Below are 17,318 nucleotides of genomic sequence, written 5' to 3'. Positions count from 1 at the left end.
GTAGACGATGGCCAGGTAGGTAGGTAGGTAGCCATCAAGACTTCTTCTTCTAATTGATGTTTTGACGATACCCGTCAACAGTTTTGCCGGCTATTCGACTCTCCGTCTATCGCGGCACATTCTATCGTTGAGAAGCTGAGTAGCTGCAAGGTAATGCCCTCCAAGCAACATGTGTCTAAGAAGACATCGTAGTTTACCGGAGCGTATAGAACACCTTGTCTGCCTTTGAGCTAGATCGATGGGCAGGTACACTGCAATCAAAGTTTCGGTAGCCCGTAGTATAGCTCAAACATGAAGATTGTATTCTCGTCATCCATCGAATGCCCGACTATAACCTAGCGTGTTACGCGCATCTTCTCTTTTGACCGCAAGTCTCTGGTATGCCCGCCTTGAACGCCATATAATTTCCTTGGATTCTCTCTACTTCTTCAGTGCTCGGCCCGCGATGTCCTTGCGGTACTGCATGCCGTCAAAGTGTATGCACTCCACGCCCTTGTAAGCCTTCGCAACAGCCTCCTCCAGTGTCGGCGCAGTGGCTGTCGATGCGATGACGCGACCACCAGCAGTTTTGAGTGTGTTGTCGGAGAAAGAAGTTCCAGCGTGGAAAAGAACGACATCTGTACCGTGTCAGCATGGTCACTCGACTCCATCATCGAATGCAAGAGAAAACTCACCCTCTGGCACAGCATCCAACTTCATGACTGTGCCCTTTGCGTAACTTCCAGGGTATCCACCTGCAGCTACAACAACCGTCGCCGCACTCTTGCTCGAGACTTTGACGTCCACATCCTTCAACTGTCCGTCTGCACATGCAGCCATGACTTCAGCAAGATCGCCTTCCATGAGTGCGAGTAAACTCTGTGTCTCTGGGTCGCCGAAACGAACGTTGTATTCCAATACCTTGGGTCCGTTCTTGGTCATCATAAGTCCAGTGAATAGTACACCCTTGAACTCAAAGCCTTCGGATCGCATACCATCAACGGTGGGCTGGAGGATGTCCCTGTCTACGCGCTCGAGTACGTCCTTGGGCGCGATGCGTGTGGGCGCGTACGTTCCCATTCCTCCAGTGTTCGGTCCCTCGTCGTTGTCGAAGATACGCTTGTGGTCTTGTGCTGGTGGTAGGGATTTGATCGTGCGGCCATCGCTGAACGTAAGGATTGATAGTTCGTCGCCCTCCAAAAACTCCTCAATGACAACCTCGTCACCCGCAGTTCCGAATTCTCGTGTCAGCATGATGTCTTTGAGCGCTGCATGTGCCTCCTCTTTGGTTTGTGGTATGATGACACCCTTGCCTGCTGCCAGACCTGAAGCCTTGATGACGACGTTGTGTGAGATGGAGTCGAGGTACGCTTTTGCGTCGTCGTATTTACTGAAGTTCTCGTACGCGGCGGTGGGGATGTTGTGTCGCTTCATAAAGTCCTTGCTGAATGTCTTGCTGCCCTCCATACGTGCGGCAGCCTTGCTTGGTCCAAACGCCTTGATGCTCTTGAGACCATTCTCCTGAAAGTAGTCGACAATGCCTGCTACGAGTGGTGCTTCAGGTCCCGGTATTAACAAGTTGACGTTCTTCTCCTTTGCGAAGTTGACGAGACCGGCAAGGTCGGTGTCCTTTACATCTGTTACGTTGGTGACTTTGCTGTTCAGCGTCGCGGTACCGCCGTTACCGGGGCAGACGTAAATGTGCTCGATCTTGGGCGATTGTAGGAGTTTCCAGGCGATGGCATGTTCGCGGCCGCCGTTGCCGACAAGTAGAACGCGGAGAGATTCAGACATTGTGTTTGCTATATGAAGGGTCCAGTCGTATCTTGAAGATGTTTGCGATTGGAAATTTTTGGGAGCGGAAGCGGACCCCCGCCGTGGGGTAAGCGTGCAGGGATCAGCGGGAGTGTGAGGTCACCCTCAGCCCTACCAGTTCCCTTGCCAACTACGAAGTGGCGGTGTTACTATAGTATGTCATAAGAACCTGGCTTTCAATTGACGTATCGCATTCCATTGGAAAACAAACCAGACTACGGGGTATCGATCTAAGAATGATGTACACACGCAAGATTGCGCGCTGCATAGTATGGCAACACAAACTCCATGTCTACACGACGATGGATCTGCCTTCGTGCAGTCGTCCAGAAGACTGCTTGCATCTGCATTTACACCTGCAGCCTTTCCTCAGAGAACCATACCAATAGTCCTTTAGGCTCGCGTCAAGCNGGAGTATCTGCACAGAAACAAGGATATAGATGATCTGCCGCCTTGTGCTCTCCTCGTGCGTCGCAAACCAGTAGAGCATGAAGATGGAGATGGATCTCAACAACATCCATGTGATATCGTAAAGAAGGTAGCCGACGACAGACGACCATCCGTCATGCTCGCACTTTTCAGAGCATTCTTGCGTATTGGTTGTATGGCGGGAAGCGCTCCTTGATGATTGCTGATCCAGTCTGCTGAGGGCGTCGAGTCCTGACGATCTCCGTCGTGAGACACCTGGCATAAAGTCACATCAGCCCAGGCCGTTGTGATTCTGCTTTGCCTTCATGAAGAGCTGACCTAGCACATCGTTTTGCGCTGGGCCAGGACTCGGCATGTATCCTTGCTGATGCTGATGCATGCTGGGCATAGGGTGGGTGTTGTGGTTGTGGATGCTGAAGCCGGCGTCTTGCTCGCGCTGTTGACCGAAGAGTTCTCGCAGCGACAGTTGGCGACCCATGGGGGCGGAGGACGCGGCTTCGGCGGGTTCGGTCGCCTTGGCAGTGGGCTCAAGGGCTTCGCGACTCGCTCTTGCCTTGTCGGCAATATCCATCATCTTTGCGGCAGTCTCGACACGGCAGTTGGCGGTGGAGGCAGGCGGCGGGTCGGCGAAGATCCAGATGCCGTAGACCTGCTCGCCCTGGATGATGACATAAGGGTCTGATATCTCCATCTCTTCGCTGCTTGTGAGCTCCTGGTAAAAGTTGTCTAGGCCGCGGCGGTTGAGGATAATGGCGCAGTATCGCTCAGCGCCAATGGGGGAAGGGGGGAGCTGGCAGATGAAGAGTGTGCCCTCAATGCCCATCTTCTCCCATGACTGCGTTTCGAGGTTGAAGGTATACAGGGCGGCATACGGAGTGACATGCTCGATGGATAGCAGATCGGCGTACTGGCGACGGAGGACGGAGAAGTTGAGCTCTTCGTTGGACCGCGGAGGTGGGAGGGGCACGTCGACGGCAGGCGGCGCGTCTGTCTCGTAGTCTGACGGCTGTGGCGGCGGCTGGGGCTGGTTCGCGCGGGCTTTGCGGTGTGGCGCCATGTCTGGTTGAGGATATGGTGGTGGTGAAGGAGAATGGGCTGCGAGTGGGTTTGGGTCAGTCGGGCACTGTGGGAGAGCTCCTGTATGCAGCCTGCGCGGCATGTCGAGGAAAGCTTGGGCCTGTCAACGCACCGCCATAGCATAGCCCTAGCCCTGCCCTGTCCGCGCCTTCACCATCGTCATTGCTAACAGCGGCCTGTGGCTCAACTGCCCGCTTAATCGCATCAAGTCGTCACTATGGGGCGCCCGCGCCTTCACTCACGCAGACCCTGCATCCCCTCCCTGCAAACCCCCGGCACCTCTCCGTCACCCGTACCCGCCGCCATCCTTCTGCCCTCACCCCGCCATGGCGCCCGAAGCAGCCTCTTCTGTGCGCTCCACCGAGCGCCTGGATGCGAGTATCCCTGGCGCTTTCCTTGATCCGCGCACTCCAAGCATAGCTTCCATCACCACGCACCAGACGTCCCTCTCGCAAGCCCTCTACGAGCGCCGCGCCGAATACACGCGACCGCGCAATGTGCGCATCAAAGTCGGCACCTGGAACACGGGCGCCCAAAAGGGCACCGAGCAGGACATTGGCAAGTGGTTCATCCAGGGCAAGGGCATTGAAGAGTCGCTCGCTGGGCTCGGCGTGTCTGACCCTGGGGAGCACGGCAAGGGCGGCAGAGAGAGCGTCCCAGCGCAAGAAGCACGACATAGCACGCGGGAGCCGACTGTCCCTCACCACGAAGCAGGCGAGGTCCCGGGCGGAGAGGACATCGATATCTATGCGCTTGGTCTGCAGGAAATTGTCGACATCACATCCGCCGCAGAGGCTCTGAGACCGTACACCGACCCCACCACGGCCAACAAATGGAAAGCGTCGCTCGAGGCTATTCTGCCCAAAGGTTATCAGCTGGTTTCTGAGCAGCAGCTGATTGGCCTATGGCTGGTCATCTATGCCTCCCCAGAAGTCGTACCGCAGATCAAGAATGTTAGTACCACCAGTGTGGGTACTGGCTTGATGGGCTACATGGGCAACAAGGGTGCTGTAACAACCCGCATAGTCTTGGGAGAGACAACGCGACTTGTCTTCATAAACTCGCACCTGGCTGCTGGTGCAGACAAGGCATCCTTGGACAGGAGGAATTGGGACGCTGCTCAGATCAACTCCCGAACGCGCTTCGACCCCATCGTTGACGCCTTGGGATCTTCGCAAAACACAGGTGAGGGTCTGGGTGAAGAAGACTTTGCCTTTTGGTTCGGCGACCTAAATTATCGTCTCAACGGTATGCCGGGCGACGACGTGCGTCGCCTGCTCACGATTCACACAAAAGACATGGACAAAGAAGGAGACCATGGTCGGTCGTCTACATCTGGTGATTCCGCATATGGCTCAAAGCACTCGTCTGAGGATACGCGCGACGCCGTTCCCGAGCCAGCAGAACTCGATCCCGCTTCGCTGCAAACCACCATCTCGTCGTTGCTGCCGCACGACGAATTGCACCAGATGATGAAAGGCGGCAAGGCTTTCTACGATGGGTGGGAAGAGGGCCCTGTCCGGTTCCTACCGTCCTATAAGTACGACATCGGAAAGGTTGGCGTTTTCGACTCAAGCGAGAAGCGCCGCTGTCCCAGTTGGTGCGATCGCATCCTCTACAGGACACGAGCATCCAAACAGCAATATGACAGGCGGATAGAGGATCAAGAAGCAGCGCGCAAACACGACGAAGAGATGAAGTTGAAGGGTATCGACGTACCAGGAGACTACGATGTCATGTATGAGTACGACCCTGACACCGATGGGGAGACATACGACGAGTACGAGGAAAATGAAGACCCTGAGCCTGAGCCAATCAAAACAAAGGATGATCTTCCTGTAAGTTTACGGCACTGTCCCTAGCTCTTGGTGTTGGAAGAAACAATTGACTGACTGCTATCGTTTAGGCTGAGCTGCTACTCGAGTACTACACCACCCACATGCGCGTCCTCAGTTCCGATCACAAGCCCTTGAATGCAGTCTTCAAGTTACAATACGATGCTGTCGTTCCGGAGCTGAAGACTGCTATCCATGGTGAGGTGGCTCGTGAGATTGACCGTCAAGAAAACGAGGGTCGGCCGTCGATTGCGGTGGTAGTAGAACGCGCGACCGGTTCTTCGCCCGACGATCGGAACAAAACAGATAGCACATTTGAAGGAGTAGACTTCGGTGACGTCAAATTCGCAAAGTCCTCGAGACGCAACATCACCATTGCAAATACTGGACGTGTACCAGCTACCTTTGGATTCGCCGATCGCCCGGTAGATAAAAACCAACCTGCTGGCCCGTTCCCCCCTTGGCTCTCTGTCACTTTCGACAAAGCACAAGACAAGCTCGATAAGCCAAGGCCAGACGATATTCATCAATACTTCACACTCGCCCCTGCAGACGTGCTCAATGTCGAGCTAAAACTCAAGATCGAGAGTCTGAATTCAGTGCGCGATCTCAATGAAGGGGATGCTATGATCGACGAAATCCTCGTCCTACGCGTTGAAAATGGACGCGACCACTTCCTTCCTATCCGCGCTCATTGGCAACCGTCGGCACTCGCACGATCCATCGACAAGCTGATCAAGATTCCCGAAGGCGGTATCAGGAAACTACAGAATCAGATACCAGCCCGTGGCGAGGTAAAATGGAGCGTGCCTAGGGAAGTATTCCGGCTGACCGAGGCGATAGAAGACTTGACGGAGCGAACCCTAGCCGAGTGGGACATGACCAAGAGTGAAGGAGAGAGGGCACCTTGGCAGGATAATGCAGGGTGGCCTTTTGTCAAGGGTCGGAGTGGCAGCGGACATGATTGGGAAGACGAGCTCGCAGAAATCTACGACGCGCTCGACTGCGATACGCCATTCATCGATGCGTTTTATCCAGAGACCCGCAGTAAAGAGCGCGTTGAGATGTTGGCCGAAGCCCTCATTACCTTTCTGACTAGCCTCACCGACGGCGTAATTACTAAGAGCCTATGGGAGAAGTTGGAAGAAGCGTTAGCTCGCCGCGAGAAGGCTGCGAGAACTACACCATCTCTCGACTACTCCACTGATGATGAGAAGATGACCATCCTAGAGGTATTGGCAACAGCGCCCAACCACAACGCTACCTTCCTCCTCACACTATCCTTCCTCCAGAATATCGCGAACCAGATCACCGAGGTGTCAAAACCGCGCCCAGAGGATAGCAGCAAGAGAGCAAGCGTAGACATGAGCCTTCCGTCCAGCCCTCAAGCAAAGGTTAGAAGGAAGACACTAAGCAAGGTGCCGGAAGTCGCTATTCGACAGCTTATTGTGAGGAACTATGCTGTCGTCTTTGCGGAATGCTTGGTCAAATGGAAGGATGGGGGAAAGGAGAAGGACAAGGCAGCTAGGAAAGAGAGGATGGTTGGAGTGCTGGAATTGTTCTTGAAGCAGGACTAAGGTGCAAAGTTGACAATTGATGAGCGTGACAGTCAGACGGCGATGATGCAGAAGGTTATAATGATACCCGATCAGTATATAGACCATATCGATTCGAGATTCCCAATTGCTGAATTCAGTATCAGGAAGAATCACCGTTGGCTGGGAGCCACGTCTTCTTAATCACGGCAACGGGTAGATCTCTGTCGGTCAGAGATGTCCAACGTTCTAGATGCCGACAGGGCGCGCTATACCACAGAAAGAATAGCGCTACCATGCATGAACCCAGGTTGAACCTAGCGCAACCGAGATATCAAAAGTCGCGCTTCATAAAATCGCTCTGCAACCCCTTCTGCAACTCTACAATCTCAATTCAACGTAAACGCAGTCACCAAAATGTCTTCCGTTACCCCTGCTTCACAGATACATCTCCGCACACCCCCGGAGCCGGGAAAGAAGACCACGTCCAGAACCTACCTCATCTATTTTGTCACCGGAAATCCTGGTCTCGTGGAATACTACCGCACTTTCTTGACACATTTGTACGGTCTGTTGAGTCACAACACAGCATCTGATCGCGATGTTGAATTTCAAGTCTACGGAAGAAGTCTGTCTGGTTTCGAAATGAACAATGCTGAGATCAAAACGATGAAATGGCGGAAACAGCCCCCATATGGACTGCAAGACCAGATCAGGCATTCTGAAGACGAATTGGCGGATTTGGTAGAAGAAGTTAAAGAGCAGGGAGCCAAGGATGTCAGGGTCATTCTTGTGGGTCATTCGGTGGGTGCGTACATCTCTTTGGAGATTATACGTAGGTTGAGGGCACATGGAATGGCGGGCGAGGATTTCGAGACGAGGGTTGTGGGTGCAATCGGGCTGTTTCCTACAGTTGTCGATATTGCGAGAAGCGAGAGTGGGATGAAAGCTTCTGTAAGTGGTTTCCACCATTCATGTGAAGATCGCCCAACAAGTATTTGAAGGCGCCTCTTCACACTGCTCCTGTCGACATACACTAACGATCTTACGCAGCCATTCCTGAAGAACTCGAACTTCGCAACATTCGCAGCGCTCTTCGTTAACTTCTTAACTTTTCTGCTTCCCATTTCCCTCATTGCGAACTTGATAGCAAAGTTTATGGATTTCCCCTCAGACGCGGCGCAAACAACTGCAGCTTTCGTTAAATCACCCCATGGTATTCACCAAGCACTACATATGGCGCGCGACGAAATGTTTCAGATTGACACCGACATCTGGGACGAAGAAATCTGGGGCGCCGCCGCCTCCGAACCCGCGACCAAGCATCCGCATCCCCGGCCAATCTTGCGCTTCTTGTTTGCGCGCGAGGATCATTGGGTCGCGGATGCGACTAGGGATGCACTAATTCACAGCCGTGGAAGATTCAGCCGTGGAGATGGTGTGGATGAGATTGAAGGGCAGGGCGAGAATTGGAAACCTATCATGGAAATTGACGAGAGAGAGGGATGGCCTCACGGTTTCTGTATTCGCCATGGAGTGCCAGTCGCAGAGAGGGTAGCTGGGTACGTGAAAACGATTGTGGCACAGGATATGGCGAGGAAGTAGTAGCTATCAGATTCATAGTTTCCATGGCACTACAACCACGAACTCATGGGTGGGACAAATCCTTACCCAATTTACTAATGAGAATTTGGGCTGGAGCTCTGCAGTAGCAAGTAAAGACCTGTAGGTACCTTTCGCTATCACGATATGAGGCTAGGCCATGACACCGGTGGCCGGAGATCATCTTCCCCGCTTTTCGCCTACTCGCCCATCTCTTTCTCCATTCAGATCTCAGGACTTGTCTCCTTCATTCGTTCTCTGTGCGACTGTGTAGCTTTTGAACTCCAGACGTCTTTGCCTCACTATCTGCTAGCAGCGTCAGCGCTGCATCCACCATGACACGTAACTCCCACAAAACTACCGGCTCCCACAGTCAGCTATATCAACACAACGAGCTGCCTTGCGATGGATCCCTCCGCTACCTTACTCTTCACCGTGGCAGTGGCGCCGATCCACCTAGATGTAGTTTACAGACAGGGTCTGTGTTAAAAACAAAATTCGAAACTATATCGTACGTGTGTGGAAAGAGCACAAAGAACAAGAAGATCATATGCAATGGTCGTATTATCAATATAACGACTAGCCTGTCCAACGTACTACGACGTCTTAGACTTCCTCATAGGCGCCGTAAGCTGTGGACTGATGGCACCTGTATCAATCAGGATGATCTGAACGAGAAAGGTCATCAAGTATCGATGATGGGGGAGATTTGCCGTTCAGCGAGTCGAGTTCTTATCTACGTTGGATCTGATGATGATGACAATGGTCCACAGTTGTGCTCCTTGCTGGATGATGTCAATCGAATGATCGATGAGACATACGAGCATATTGACATATCATAAAATTCTTGTCCTTGTCTCGCAAAAGATGATCCCATCCGATCGGATACTCGATGGGAATTCCTCACCCACATGAGCTGCCAGGACTGGTTCAAGCGCGGTTGGATGGTACAGGAAGCCGCCCTTGCACAGCATGGTCAGGTCGTTTGGAATTATACCACTTTTAGCCGGGAAAACCTAATGCGCACAGATTTGTGGCTGATCAGGCGCGCTTCTGATCTACACCATGAACTCAATTTGAGTATCATGGCATGCCACAATGAAGCTTACAAGCAACGAAAGAAGGCTTTCGCGCGGATCTTCTCTCAGGAGTTAAGTTAGTCAGCGCCCTCCTTTTGACGTACTCTCAATACGGCAAGGCTTTTAGATCTTTCAGATGCCCGCAACAGAATCTATGCTTTCATGGAGTTACTAGAAAGCTTCGAACAGGTGCTCGCCATAAAACCCAACTATAACCTAGCTCCTCCTGGAAATCTATCGGCAATTTGCAATGCAGTACGTTCGAGAGACTAAGAGTATCGATATTCTGGATTTTGTTCAAAACCGCCCATGTTCTACCGATTTTGATGGACCTTCTTGGATACCCCGCTGGGACGTTGCCAGAATTCTTTTTGCGCCACGATTCCGCCAAGATGGAGTACCACTTAGTTTACGTGAAGGATCCATTGTTGAGCCAGAAGCCATAGACCATCAGATTCTATCAGCAAGAGGTGTTGTCACTGATAGCATAAGATTCGCCTCAGATGACTTCGAATATGACCTCACAACGCTGCAATCAGTGCGAGAACTGTAGACAGTCGTCGGTTCCATGCTTGAGGACTCACCTTATGAGTCCTCCTATAGGCTAGATGCTTTCCTAAATGCTTTGTCTTTGGGCAAATAGGACGGGGAATGGTGGGAATGGTGGCAGTCTAGAACTGCATTTAAGGCATACCTTCAAACCGAGCACGATGGAAGGGCGCTCAACGAGCCATCACATCACGATCATATTTCAACAAACAGAACCTTGGAAGTCTCAAGAATTCATATGCAAGGCACGCAATTTATAGACATGATGCGTGGGTACATTGGTCTAGCTGATGTTGTTGTTCAGAAGGATGACCTTTGTGGAATCATTTTCGGTTGCAATATACCTTGCATCTTGCGTCAAGTTCCTGATAGCAATTACTACAGATTCATCGGTAGTGCGTATCTCATGGGCAACAAGGTTTATGAGATAGAAGAGGGCATCGTCGTTTTTCGCGACACTCTAGGTCACGAAGACAGCAAGGATTGGGTTGAGTGGGACGTCGAAGAACAAGATATTTACCTATTCTGAGGCTGGAAGACCCAGTTACCTTTCTCCAGGATCGCTGTCTTAGTCGCAGCTTTGGAATTCTCTACGAGTCAAATGATGACTGGGAGAATCCTGTGTGGAGACTTGCAAATTATTTGGGAGGCTTGGGATGTCGCTCATACCTATTCAACCTTCTCATGTCGCTTGCGCGATTTGACCTGTCTACAAATCGAAAATGAGGGAATGCCTCGCCCCTACCTGAATGTCTCGTCCTAGGTTGAATTTAGACACTATTCTGCTGTTTGCTGAAGGACTGCCCCTGCCGTGAGCATAATTTCAAAACGGGCTGAGTCTTCCGACTCTATGCAGGACAGTGAGGCTCGTGTAGATCTTAGAGACCTTCACCAACTTATCTCGCGTCGGGTGTGATAGTGGAATAGTGGCTTTTGCGAGAAGGATGGCTGCGCCCAGGGGGCCTAAGATTAGGGAAGGCGGAGAAGCGACTCTGGTCGTGATTGGTCGAATCGTACGTCGTTGACGAATGTTGTGGTAGATCCTTGCCTTCCAGCCTTACTACCAACTCTATCCCTTCCTCTCTTTCATGGCTATTTCGATGATTGACTTTGATGGACCAATCATTTCTCACTGCCACATCATCTCTACTGAACCTTGTTTGCGTGTTCACATGCTTTTGATGAATATGGACTCCCTACCCTACGCTGAGCCTAGATCGACCTCGTTAATCCAGTCCTAACGGTTACGTATCGATCATAAGTACCTAGAGTGCATTACAGCGATGAGCAGAGTCATAGCGAGAGCGCAGGTAGCCAATACACATCATGCGGACTTTGCGGTCAGACTGCAGTCTGCTTGGGTAGACCCAATGATGTTAAGGTTCAAGACGGATTTTTGGACTTAAGCTCCCCACAGCTATGTCGCAGTCTGTTATCACGGCCGAAAAAGCTTTCTGCAATATTTCCAATTCGTTTCGCATGTTAACATGCTCATTTCTGGAATTCGTGGCTGCTTATCCACGCGGAGGCGAGATACATCAAACTACCAGTCAGTCGATGGAAACCCGAGATGCACCAGAAACTCAAACAGTGTATAGAAAGCCTTAAATTCATTGGAAATGAACATTGCCTTGCGACTTCTGATGTTGTGGGGCGTGTGCGGTTTGATTTTGCACGAAAAGATTAGGCCCACAGCCTGCATCGCCCCCCGTCTTACGCCCAGGCTGCACATCTCAGTCGGGTCAACATGAACGAGCGGGCCAATCAGAGCGGCCATCTTTACGATCGAGACATGAGTGTTGTATATATACTTCAAGTCGCTCATGACACCATAGATACCAGCCTATCTAACTAAACCGCTACTATTCTTTCTATCTTCTTAAAGAGTCAATTCTGCATACCTCCAATTTTAGCCTCAGCATCAATCATTATGGATTCATTTCTCTACCTTGTCGCAAGAGCCGTCGACGAGAATGGCATTGACCCGGATCACATCGAAGTGAATACTACGGACCCACTCAAGATCGCGATGTCAAGGAAATACTGCAAAGTCGGCTCATGTCCAGAATCGTGGCAGGTTATCGAATATCGACCCAATATTGCAGGAAACGTCATCTACATGCTCCTTCTACTCGCGCTTTTCGGTGGACAGCTGTGGTTCGGCGTCCGAAACAAGACATGGTCGTTCATGGGCACCATGTGTGCTGGTGTGCTTGGAGAGGCCGTGGGATACATTGGCCGCATCATGCTCAATCTCAATCCTTTCAGTATGAACAACTTCCTTGTGTGAGTTTTCCGATTGGCGAAAGGCGACCATGAACTGATAGCAGCTAGTAATCTTATCCCACTTACTATCGCGCCAGCTCTCCTAACTGCCGGCATCTATCTCTCCTTCGGTCGTGTTATCGTCGCTATCGGTGCTGAGAACTCGAGGTTGAAACACAAGATGTATACCTATATTTTCGTCGGCTGTGACCTGCTCGCTCTCGTCCTCCAGGCTATCGGAGGTGGTATGGCCGCGACTGCCAAAGACAGTCAAGGTTCGAGGAAGGGTGTTGACATAATGATTGCTGGCCTTATCTCCCAGGTTATCACCATGACCCTCTTCCTCATTTTGTGGGCCGACTTCGCCATCCGTGTACGACGTGCGAAGATCTCAGGGAGCTTGTTGCCCAGTCAGCCGCCTCTCTACGAACACCTTCGCTCTACGAAAAACTTCACCTTCTTCCAATGGAGTCTTCTAGTCGCGACCGTACTCATCTATATCCGCTGTATATATCGTGTCGCCGAGCTCTGGGACGGCTTCAGTGGTGACCTCGCCAACCACGAAGCTACGTTCATGATCTTCGAAGGGCCGATGATCATCCTTGCAGTGGCCGTGTTGACGGTTTTCCATCCTGGTCGTGTATTCTTCGATCTTTGGGTGCCTGCTGGCAAGGGTGTTAGATCGATGGGAAAGCTCGCGGAAGATCAGTCTAGCTCGGTCCATCTTACTGAACATGAGTGGAACAGCACGGCCTACCAGCGTGTTGATCAGCCTAGAGATGTAGTTTGAAGTGACTGAGTTCACATCTCTCAGTCAAGGCGTCAATTCGAAGATGTATATTATCAAGGCGTCAATGAATGAATCATGTTCGTGTCTTGTGACATAATTTCTAGTCTTTTCGTGTCAGTGTGCTAGCGTACGAAGTGTGTCAAATGAACAGCAGATAGTCGGCTCAGCTGCATAAGGAATAACAGGTCTATGCATGTTCTATCAGGGTTTATGAGATACGAAAAGCTCTGGAACGACGGGCCATGTTTCGGCATCCGAAGCTTGACGTGCACGCGCTTGACATCGGGAAGCGAATGTTTCCCTCGGGCCGTGAAGAAAGGCAAAGGCGGGATTTGCAGGAAGAGCATCGAAGTTGGAAAAGCGCAGCGCCAGTGGCATGGTCTTTGGGATTACCGGCTGCGAGAGACCTTAAGCTGGGGATGTGGCTGAGTGATCCTCGATGTCGCTAAGAATGGCGCCTTTCCTCTTTCGGCGTGAATCGCCGGCTCTGACCCTTTCTTCAACCTCGCCCTTTCTGTGCTCAGCCAACCCGTCAACGAAAAGTCTCGCCAAATATGTCCGTTTTCGGCGAGAGACGACTCAACTCTACAAGCATTCTCTTTGCCATCGCGAAAGATTCCTTGTTCACATGTACTATGCTCCGTTCATGATTAGCCGGCAAGCACGGTGCCACATATGCGCGTCTAATAGCCCGGTCAGTCCAGCCTGACGGGAATCATCCTCCAGTCATGACGCGCCGCCTCCTGTCAGCGTTTTGGCGACCATGAGGTGTACATACTGTTTCAGAGCTACATCCGTTTCGTCTTTGCCCAATCCGCGCTACCAACTGTTGTTATGGTGACCTAAATCGGGGACTTACACGGCCTCATCTTGGACCCAACCTGCATGGAGTCAGCCTTCTGATTTGCATTCTGGTCGTGGTCAGCAAGGCGAAGCCTCATCAATATGTACTGTATGCTTGCAGAGTTTCAGATGTATCACTGAACAAGTCACCATACCTCTGGCGCTTCTTTTCCTTATCTCCATTTTGCTATCGCCTTGTCCATTCACCTCGGTGCTGCCATTTTCTATTGTTTATGTTCTACGTTCTTTGTGGATGAGAAACCACATAGCCATTACCAGTACATTCCAAGTCTGCCGGACCCGTCTAGCACCATTATCTTTACTGTATCTATATCCCGCCGTTGGAGTACTCAATTCACCGCGCACTGCACGTCGACACGAATTCCCCTGACTAGCATAGCCATGGATGCAGACAGGCGGCTCTCCAAAGCTCTCGAAGCTGCTAACGATGCTCTTCAACATCTTTCAATAACACCAGACTTTGGTAGTCTAGACTGCACACATATCGATCGGCTACTCGCACGTGTAGTCGATCTCCCAACTGAAGGCAATCAAAGGAACAGCAGGAGAAATCTGCTTGTCATCCGACAGTGGATGGTTAGCGAAGGCCCCGGTGTCGTACTTCTTGAAGTCCTAGGCCAGCTGTATTGGCGGTTAGGCGAGCTCCATAGCAGTCAGTTCGACAAGTTCAAAACATCACTCCAACAACGACAGCCATACTCATCATTGACACAAAATGCAAACGGGACAGCGCTGGTAGTTCAACGAATCAGATACATCCAAAGATCCAAGGCGGATGCCTGTCAAGACTTTCTTTGCGAATTGTCAGACCTTGCTGGCGCTAAAGGTAAATGTCTCACGACTGTATGTGTAGGGACGATTTGCTGATAAAACAAGCGGACTCCCCGATGCTCAGTGTAGAAGCTTTTCAGACAGCCTCTCGCAGTCCGACGCGATCTACTCGCTCTCGAGACAGTATCTCGTCACTGGAAACCGGTCGAGCAAGTCTTATCAAGTATGTTCCGTCTAGCACAGTACCTGCTCCTGGGGATATGGAAAGCTTCCTTGTCGAGTTCTATGTCAAGGGTATCTGCCCAGGTCGTACCGTCGCGTCTCAGTCAAATGCGTACATCTCGTTACTGCATGTGGCAGAATCTTGCCCAAGCACACGATACGCCTTGCTCAGCCTCTCAGCTTCGTATCTCTGTGAGCAGCTCCCAAAAGAGAAAGACACTTACCACCAAGCCGAACTGTACTATTCTACACAAGCGCTTCAGACTCTGGCAGCACAAATCAGCGAGGGACGCTATTTTGACGGTGTTCTAGCTACTAGCATGTTGCTAATGCATCATGGCTTAATCAACAGGGAGGACTCTCCTCTATGTTGGTCTGTTCACGCCAACATACTCGATGCGAGTTCTCCAGAGCTCGTCAATCACCACTCTGATTCCGCTCTGTTCTTGCGCGCCCAACTCGTTCTAGCACGAACAGCACAAAGCCCTCATCAGTTGGGCAGAACCCGGCGACATTCGTTCGAGACAATGAACTGGCTGGAGGGTGTATCACCAATCGAAGCGGCTAAAGTCTCTACCATTCTTGGAATCTCGCCTCAGCTGCTTTCCATCATATCATCTGTAACTTTACTTCCGACTAGTCCGAATAGATCGAACAAGCTCATGTATGCTCAATCACAAGAGATGCAGATCCAAAATCTCAAGCAGTGGAGTCCAGAGCAGGAAGGGCCAGAGAAAGAAGTATTACTCGCTACCGCAGAGGCGTTTCGTCTCGCTACGCTGATCTACCTCCGTTGCCATGTCCACGGGTATGCTTTCTGAATATCCTTGTGTTTTTATACCCGCTAATCCGTACTTAGGCTCACGCGGTTCCACGCTTCCATCCTCGAACTCTCAGATGCACTACATACCTTAGTTCTTTCACTGCCAGTGAAAGGCCCGCTATATACCGCTATTTACCCCGTCTGGCCATTCTTCGTTGCTGCTGTCACCGCAAACTCGGAAAAACGCGACCGTCTATACCAACGCGTTGTACCAATACGAGAAGGCGACAAGAACACACTTCCAGCAGTGCTAAAGCGTATCAGTGGTATTCGAACGTGGCTTGCGAACCAGGACACAACGTGCCAGCGGCAAGACGGCTGGTGGGATGAGATGCTCAGTCCCAGCTCTAGCACGGTAGCACTGGGCCCGCACCTTTTGTGTTTGGGCTGAGCTGCTATCACACTTCTTTCGTTCCATCGATCTTGCGTTTCGAAGCCCACAAAAACTTTCTTCCGTTTCTCATAGCGAGTCTTCCACCATATATCTCCTTGAAGTCTATCTTCCATGTCGGATATCCTATCATGTTCACTGCATTCAAGTGCGTCATTTGTTCAATTTTCCTACCTCAGCACATCTCAGCATTTGGCAAGGGCTGCATTGTCGTTGATCTTCGAATCACTTACGCTATAACGTCTATATCCTATGTTACACATCTACGTGCGATAGCTCATGTCGCTCGTGGTCTTCATTTTTTTTTCCAGAACAGTCAATGTGGAGGATCGGATCTCATTTCTCAGGGCCAGACTGTTTCTTTAATGTGTATCTGCCTCTCCCGCTGCCAACCGGAACGGTCGTTTCGTTTCTGAATCATGGATATGTTTGCGCTGGTCGTCATGTCTCATTTTAAAGCGCTGGTTTGTTTTCCATCGTTGTTCGGAGTGTGAACACTAATGAAGCCCTTCCGGCGTCACAATCCGCTCAACTCGCTCAACTGGCCTATGCCTCGGCTTAGACTTCCTGCAGCGCCAACAGCAACGAGATAGAGAGAAGCATAGATGAGCTATACTGGAGCAAATGAACAACATGATGGCTATGAAAACTCCATCAGCTGTCAAGTCGTAGTGTGCTATCCCATCGCCGATACTGAGTCGTTGAATGGGAATACTGGGGCCGGCTGAAAGTGACGGCGGTGGTGTGCATTCAGCAACGATATAGCCGGTATCGATGATGTAATTTGTGAGATAATTATGCCGATGTATATTGACAGTGCTACACACCGATGGATTGCTAGCCATGGTATCGTATTTCCAAGCTTTGGAGAAACCATTGGTGGCGGATTCATTACGAGCTTCTTTCGTTTGTCTTATTGCATTGGCTTGAGCTTCTTCCTTGTGTATGTTGAACCAGTATTTATCCTCCCTTTCCTTAATCAGCAAGAGGCCGTAGGTTTTGGCCTTGCGAATGCACTCTAGGGTTGGAAAGGAGCAGTCTGCTTCTACAATTAGAGGGTGGGCTACATCAGAATTGATGTACCAGCATATGTCATTGGTGGCGACTAGGACAGACATGATGAGTGTCGTGAGCCATGTCGCGACACTGGTCGCTGCTTCGATCGCGACTTTCATGTGAAGTGCAGTGAGTTTGAGAAGCTTGCACTATGTGCGCAGCGTCGGTAACAGACGTGTTGGCGAAGCTGAAGGATACTTGAACAGCGACCGTGAAGGTGAAGTTGTCGCAGGGCG

The 17,318-nt window shown here is 51.0% G+C and overlaps 6 protein-coding genes across 6 annotated transcripts; 4 read left to right on the top strand and 2 right to left on the bottom strand.

The window, feature by feature from the left end:
• Positions 1-420: 420 nt before the first annotated feature.
• On the bottom strand, positions 421-1,773 carry AA0111_g11817 (Bifunctional purine biosynthetic protein; the record flags this gene model as incomplete). Its single annotated transcript, XM_028645725.1, has 2 exons — positions 421-617; positions 675-1,773. The coding sequence occupies 2 exons, from the start codon at positions 1,771-1,773 to the stop codon at positions 421-423; spliced, it is 1,296 nt and encodes a 431-aa protein (XP_028500604.1).
• Positions 1,774-2,494: 721 nt separating this feature from the next.
• Positions 2,495-3,280, bottom strand: AA0111_g11816 (hypothetical protein; the record flags this gene model as incomplete). The annotated part of the gene is made up of 1 exon (XM_028645724.1): positions 2,495-3,280. One exon carries the CDS (start codon positions 3,278-3,280, stop codon positions 2,495-2,497), a length of 786 nt encoding a protein of 261 aa, XP_028500603.1.
• A 346-nt stretch (positions 3,281-3,626) lies between these two features.
• AA0111_g11815 (hypothetical protein) lies at positions 3,627-6,712 on the top strand (the record flags this gene model as incomplete). Its single annotated transcript, XM_028645723.1, has 2 exons — positions 3,627-5,138; positions 5,207-6,712. The coding sequence occupies 2 exons, from the start codon at positions 3,627-3,629 to the stop codon at positions 6,710-6,712; spliced, it is 3,018 nt and encodes a 1,005-aa protein (XP_028500606.1).
• Positions 6,713-7,087: 375 nt separating this feature from the next.
• Positions 7,088-8,275, top strand: AA0111_g11814 (hypothetical protein; the record flags this gene model as incomplete). Its single annotated transcript, XM_028645722.1, has 2 exons — positions 7,088-7,624; positions 7,724-8,275. The coding sequence occupies 2 exons, from the start codon at positions 7,088-7,090 to the stop codon at positions 8,273-8,275; spliced, it is 1,089 nt and encodes a 362-aa protein (XP_028500605.1).
• Positions 8,276-11,830: 3,555 nt separating this feature from the next.
• Positions 11,831-12,955, top strand: AA0111_g11813 (hypothetical protein; the record flags this gene model as incomplete). The annotated part of the gene is made up of 2 exons (XM_028645721.1): positions 11,831-12,186; positions 12,235-12,955. The coding sequence occupies 2 exons, from the start codon at positions 11,831-11,833 to the stop codon at positions 12,953-12,955; spliced, it is 1,077 nt and encodes a 358-aa protein (XP_028500599.1).
• A 1,245-nt stretch (positions 12,956-14,200) lies between these two features.
• Positions 14,201-16,026, top strand: AA0111_g11812 (hypothetical protein; the record flags this gene model as incomplete). Its single annotated transcript, XM_028645720.1, has 3 exons — positions 14,201-14,645; positions 14,696-15,620; positions 15,672-16,026. 3 exons carry the CDS (start codon positions 14,201-14,203, stop codon positions 16,024-16,026), a joined length of 1,725 nt encoding a protein of 574 aa, XP_028500600.1.
• Between the last annotated feature and the right edge of the window lie 1,292 nt (positions 16,027-17,318).

The sequence above is a fragment of the Alternaria arborescens genome (genome assembly GCF_004154835.1).
Source record: "Alternaria arborescens strain FERA 675 chromosome Unknown contig_58, whole genome shotgun sequence".
Classification (NCBI taxonomy): Eukaryota; Fungi; Ascomycota; class Dothideomycetes; order Pleosporales; family Pleosporaceae; genus Alternaria; species Alternaria arborescens.
The sequence above is the reverse complement of the archived record's forward strand: the minus strand, read 5'-3'. Positions and strand labels throughout refer to the sequence as shown.